This window comes from Crinia signifera, chromosome 19 (assembly GCF_055691185.1).
Source record: "Crinia signifera chromosome 19, ASM5569118v1, whole genome shotgun sequence".
NCBI classification, from domain to species: Eukaryota; Metazoa; Chordata; class Amphibia; order Anura; family Myobatrachidae; genus Crinia; species Crinia signifera.
In genome coordinates, this window is record NC_139226.1 from 3,264,427 (window position 1) to 3,270,426 (window position 6,000).

General features: G+C 41.8%; 1 protein-coding gene across 1 annotated transcript in view; it reads left to right on the forward strand.

Annotated features, from left to right (window-relative positions):
* The window catches only part of SH2D5 (SH2 domain containing 5), a 63,610-nt gene extending 58,136 nt beyond the window's left edge, over window positions 1–5,474 (forward strand). Inside the window, exon 9 of the mRNA XM_083161805.1 lies at window positions 5,171–5,474. Coding sequence (XP_083017931.1) covers window positions 5,171–5,389 — 219 coding nt within the window. The 3' untranslated portion in view covers window positions 5,390–5,474. The remainder of the gene's footprint in view (window positions 1–5,170) is intronic.
* The last annotated feature ends 526 nt before the right edge of the window (window positions 5,475–6,000 follow it).

A 6,000-nucleotide genomic window follows, 5' to 3' on the forward strand; every position in this document is an offset into this window, starting at 1 on the left:
CTGGTGTTTCATCTACTGTCCTCTGTTATCAGTAGTCACGTGTCCCACCCCCACCCTGTCTTCTTTTATTATGTTTCCCCATATATTCTACCTTGTACGTAGGTGGCAGATACCCCCCTGTGAATCTCGCTACCGGTCAGCACTCTTCACAGGAAAAAATCAACTCATCAAATCAGAAAAAAATTATATGCAATATGTCATTCTTTGTTACCATATCTGCACATTGTCTAAGCGATCATTACACGCTTAGATCACTATCTCCCTTGATTATCTAGCTAACTGTGGCCACAGTATTAACCCCTTAAGATACTCTATCAATTTAGTACCCTCCCCCTTTCAAAACAAACAAAATTAAATTAACACAAATCAAAAACAAAACAAAAATTGGCTTAAAGAAAACCCCACAGCCTTGAGTCAGTTATCACTGATTACCTTCCATTCATAAGAATAAAAATAAACCCAGGATTTATCTGCGCATTACTCAAGGTATATCTTATTCAATATATGTATCCAGATTAAGCAAATAGGCAACAGAAATTGCAAACAGAAAACATGGTCTAATATATCAATATGAACCTTTAAAAATAGATGTTATATTGGACTTATATCTCATCGATATATATCACTTTTCTTATCCAAAATATATTACTCATTAAATGAAAAAAAACATTGAATTCACATGATCATTTCCTGTTTCTTCACCTAACATGGACAACTCCTTATCTCGCATTACATCAACTGAATCCATCACTTTAGAGTTTCCAACTCACAGCTGCTTTGTTTAATAAACCAAAAAAATTAAATCAAAAACCCATAGCAGAAAAACATCAGTCCTACATTACGTACTTCATCTCCGCAAGACAAAAAATCAAAAAAAAACTTTACAATGAGATAAACTCGATCTTACTTTCTTTGTTATAAACAATATTCCAATTAACTTTATTTATTCTGGTGGTAAAAATGAACTGTTACTTGGCTTACAATATTAGCGTCTACTCCTTTAAACTCTGTATTTTAACGGACCTCTGTCTATGGATATAAAGAAATTAGCTCAAACTGTTATTGTAATCAGACTGCTTGCTAGCTCTAACAATGCAACGTATACTTAATTATTTATTAACATTTTCTTATATAAACCATATACAGTAGACAATCCGAGGGTTTCCAAACAATACAGATTATGGATAAATCATGCATTCCATTTCTTCCACATGTTGCTGGCCAGACAACCAGAAAGAAACGTAAATGCACAATCTCCTATCTCTAATCACCAAATTATAAGCACGGGAAAACCTACAACAAATATATGCAACTTCTTTAAAATTTATAGATTGGACAAACAAAGAACTCTAATTATCAAAACAACCGCTACAGATTAGTTACTTCAGCAATATCCTCAGCAGACAATATACACCAAACAATCCAACCGCGGTCAAAAAATAAAAACAAACAAAAAAATACTGTCATTTAAAGAATATTTTTTTTTTTTAAAAAGTAGAAAATTTATTGCCAGCATAACCTTTATACCAATATGCTTGCTATAGTCTGCATGCTTTGCAAATAAACTAAAGAAATACTCTTCCTGACCCAAGCAATGTTGTTTACAACTTCTTGCCAAGTTTCTCGCTGCTCTCCTTATCTATTCTCTGACACAGAGAAGAAATGGGCGATGCAGGGGGGTTTAGCAAGCTGACAGTCTGCAAAATGCAGCGTTGTCTTTCCATGCCTTAAATTACGATCTATTTGTTTTATAATTAAAGAGCGAATAACTGATAACGCAGAGATTTGTTTCAAGTAATATGGATTACCACACCTTAACAGATGTTGAGAAAGATAAGGGTACAAAAATGCACCGACTTTACAATTTTTTCTACACATTTTTTTTATTTATTTATTTTTTAAATAGCAAATGTTTTTTTTTTTTTTTTTTCAAACTTTGATTTTCTCAACTGATAAAATGTGAAAACCAACATCATTGAATCTCGCTGGGGCCTCCAACTGATAAAACAGATATTTATCTGATAAGATTAGATATGATTAATAACCCAAACCAAATATATTTACTTTATTACCTTTAAATATAACGGCAACGCTGAAATGATTGCACACCCACACAACCTTGTTATAAAAGGTATGACAATGCTTTACTTAAAGAATAGCTTCATTACAGGTATTTGCAAATGCAGACTAACACAAGAAACATAAAATTGATTAGCTAATACTTAAACAGCAATTCTATATCAAATCAAAATGGACACCTTTCAAGGACAGTGATCAGCCATGATTAAACCTCCTTCATAATTACCTCCAGCCCCCCGTGCTTGCGTGTTCTTCCTCAAATGCCTTTCTTCCTCCCTCTATCACTCTGATATTTAAACCTTTATCACATTAATTAATTAATTACTCATAAGCATTGAGTCTTATTGGCAAGCTCTGCTTTCAATCATGATGTCATAATTAACCCAACACCCAACTTCAGTGGCCTTGTGGGTCTACGCATGTGTGGCCTTGTTCCCATCTTATTCAGTTTGTGGAGACTAGCTTCCTGTCCTTGCTACATTATACTGTCAACATCACATTCTTAAGCTTCTAAAACCAAAAACAATATTCTATAAGAAATCACTTTTACAGCTCTGTTCTGAATGATCAGCCATTTTATAATATTTATGCAAGTCATGGTTCAACAAAATGGCTGCTGCTTCTAACAAACACCTGCTGCTTAGCGCAAAGGGTAGGCCTCATACGGCGTGGCTAGTACCTTGTGCAACAAGCTAACGCCACCTGCAGCAATAAATAACAATATTTGAGAAAACAGAGTATAACAAAAGTATATAATTATTGATGCGTTATTTCAGTTTTAACATACCGCTTCCAGGTACGCTGCAGACTATCACTTACTGTACATCCCACAGGACAAGTACCGCTTCCAGGTACGCTGCAGACTATCACTTACTGTACATCCCACAGGACAAGTACCGCTTCCAGGTACGCTGCAGACTATCACTTACTGTACATCCCACAGGACAAGTACCGCTTCCAGGTACGCTGCAGACTATCACTTACTGTATATCCCGCAGGACAAGTACCGCTTCCAGGTACGCTGCAGACTATCACTTACTGTACATCCCGCAGGACAAGTACCGCTTCCAGGTACGCTGCAGACTATCACTTACTGTACATCCCACAGGACAAGTACCGCTTCCAGGTAGGCTGCAGACTATCACTTACTGTATATCCCGCAGGACAAGTACCGTTTCCAGGTACGCTGCAGACTATCACTTACTGTACATCCCGCAGGACAAGTACCGCTTCCAGGTACGCTGCAGACTATCACTTACTGTACATCCCGCAGGACAAGTACCGCTTCCAGGTACGCTGCAGACTATCACTTACTGTACATCCCGCAGGACAAGTACCGCTTCCAGGTACGCTGCAGACTATCACTTACTGAACATCCCGCAGGACAAGTACCGCTTCCAGGTACGCTGCAGACTATCACTTACTGAACATCCCACAGGACAAGTACCGCTTCCAGGTACGCTGCAGACTATCACTTACTGAACATCCCACAGGACAAGTACCGCTTCCAGGTACGCTGCAGACTATCACTTACTGAACATCCCACAGGACAAGTACCGCTTCCAGGTACGCTGCAGACTATCACTTACTGTACATCCCACAGGACAAGTACCGCTTCCAGGTACGCTGCAGACTATCACTTACTGTATATCCCGCAGGACAAGTACCGCTTCCAGGTACGCTGCAGACTATCACTTACTGTATATCCCGCAGGACAAGTACCGTTTCCAGGTACGCTGCAGACTATCTCCTACCTGCAGGACAAGTACCGCTTCCAGGTAGGCTGCAGACTATCACTTACTGTATATCCCGCAGGACAAGTACCGCTTCCAGGTACGCTGCAGACTATCACTTACTGTATATCCCGCAGGACAAGTACCGCTTCCAGGTACGCTGCAGACTATCACTTACTGTACATCCCGCAGGACAAGTACCGCTTCCAGGTACGCTGCAGACTATCACTTACTGTATATCCCGCAGGACAAGTACCGCTTCCAGGTACGCTGCAGACTATCACTTACTGTACATCCCGCAGGACAAGTACCGCTTCCAGGTACGCTGCAGACTATCACTTACTGTACATCCCGCAGGACAAGTACCGCTTCCAGGTACGCTGCAGACTATCACTTACTGTACATCCCACAGGACAAGTACCGCTTCCAGGTACGCTGCAGACTATCACTTACTGTATATCCCGCAGGACAAGTACCGCTTCCAGGTACGCTGCAGACTATCACTTACTGTATATCCCGCAGGACAAGTACCGCTTCCAGGTACGCTGCAGACTATCACTTACTGTACATCCCGCAGGACAAGTACCGTTTCCAGGTACGCTGCAGACTATCACTTACTGTACATCCCGCAGGACAAGTACTGCTTCCAGGTACGCTGCAGACTATCACTTACTGTACATCCCGCAGGACAAGTACTGCTTCCAGGTACGCTGCAGACTATCACTTACTGTACATCCCGCAGGACAAGTACTGCTTCCAGGTACGCTGCAGACTATCACTTACTGAACATCCCGCAGGACAAGTACCGCTTCCAGGTACGCTGCAGACTATCACTTACTGTACATCCCACAGGACAAGTACCGCTTCCAGGTACGCTGCAGACTATCACTTACTGAACATCCCACAGGACAAGTACCGCTTCCAGGTACGCTGCAGACTATCACTTACTGTACATCCCTCAGGACAAGTACCGCTTCCAGGTACGCTGCAGACTATCACTTACTGTACATCCCACAGGACAAGTACCGCTTCCAGGTAGGCTGCAGACTATCACCTACCTGCAGGACAAGTACCGCTTGTCACACAGTCCTAGGTACACTCAGACGCAGCCACGTAATGCAGGACTTTCTATATATTACCTAGTATCAGGCCTGAGTACGTAGCATGCAGAGGTGCCGTATAATTAGTAATAATTATAATATTTTTTATATATTACTAATTATTATTTTTAAAAAAATAATAATAATTAGTAATAATTTTTTTTTTTACTTTGTTCATTCAAAATGTCATTGCTGTAATAGACTGATGTGTAGAGGACGCCTGAATGCACCAATGCATGTTACCCCCTCTCTCCTCAGCACTTCGCAAAGGAATTTCCCAGCCTCGTGGCTTTGGTAGACCACCACGCTGACACAGGTGGCAGCCTCTTCTTCCAGCTGGCTCATGGCCGTGTTAATCCATGCTACAAAGTGCAAGATGCCGACACCAGAGAGGAAAAGCCCCACAATGGGCTACAAAGCACACCGGAAATGGAGCAGAATCCGGAGGAGCCTGTACACTCAGACGCAGACATGTAATGCAGGACTTTCTATATATTACCGTGTGTCCGGCCTGGGTCCTAGTCACACAGTCCTAGGTACACTCAGACGCAGACATGTAATGCAGGACATTCTATATATTACCTAGTGTCCGGCCTGGGTCCTAGTCACACAGTCCTAGGTACACTCAGACGCAGACATGTAATGCAGGACTTTCTATATATTACCTAGTGTCAGGCCTGGGTCCTAGTCACACAGTCCTAGGTACACTCAGACGCAGACATGTAATGCAGGACTTTCTATATATTACCATGTGTCCGGCCTGGGTCCTAGTCACACTGTCCTAGGTACACTCAGACGCAGACATGTAATGCAGGACTTTCTATATATTACCTAGTGTCAGGCCTGGGTCCTAGTCACACAGTCCTAGGTACACTCAGATGCAGACATGTAATGCAGGACTTTCTATATATTACCTAGTGTCAGGCCTGGGTCCTAGTCACACAGTCCTAGGTACACTCAGATGCAGACATGTAATGCAGGACTTTCTATATATTACCTAGTGTCCGGCCTGGGTCCTAGTCACACAGTCCTAGGTACACTCAGACGCAGACATGTAATGCAGGACTTTCTATATTACCGTGTGTCAG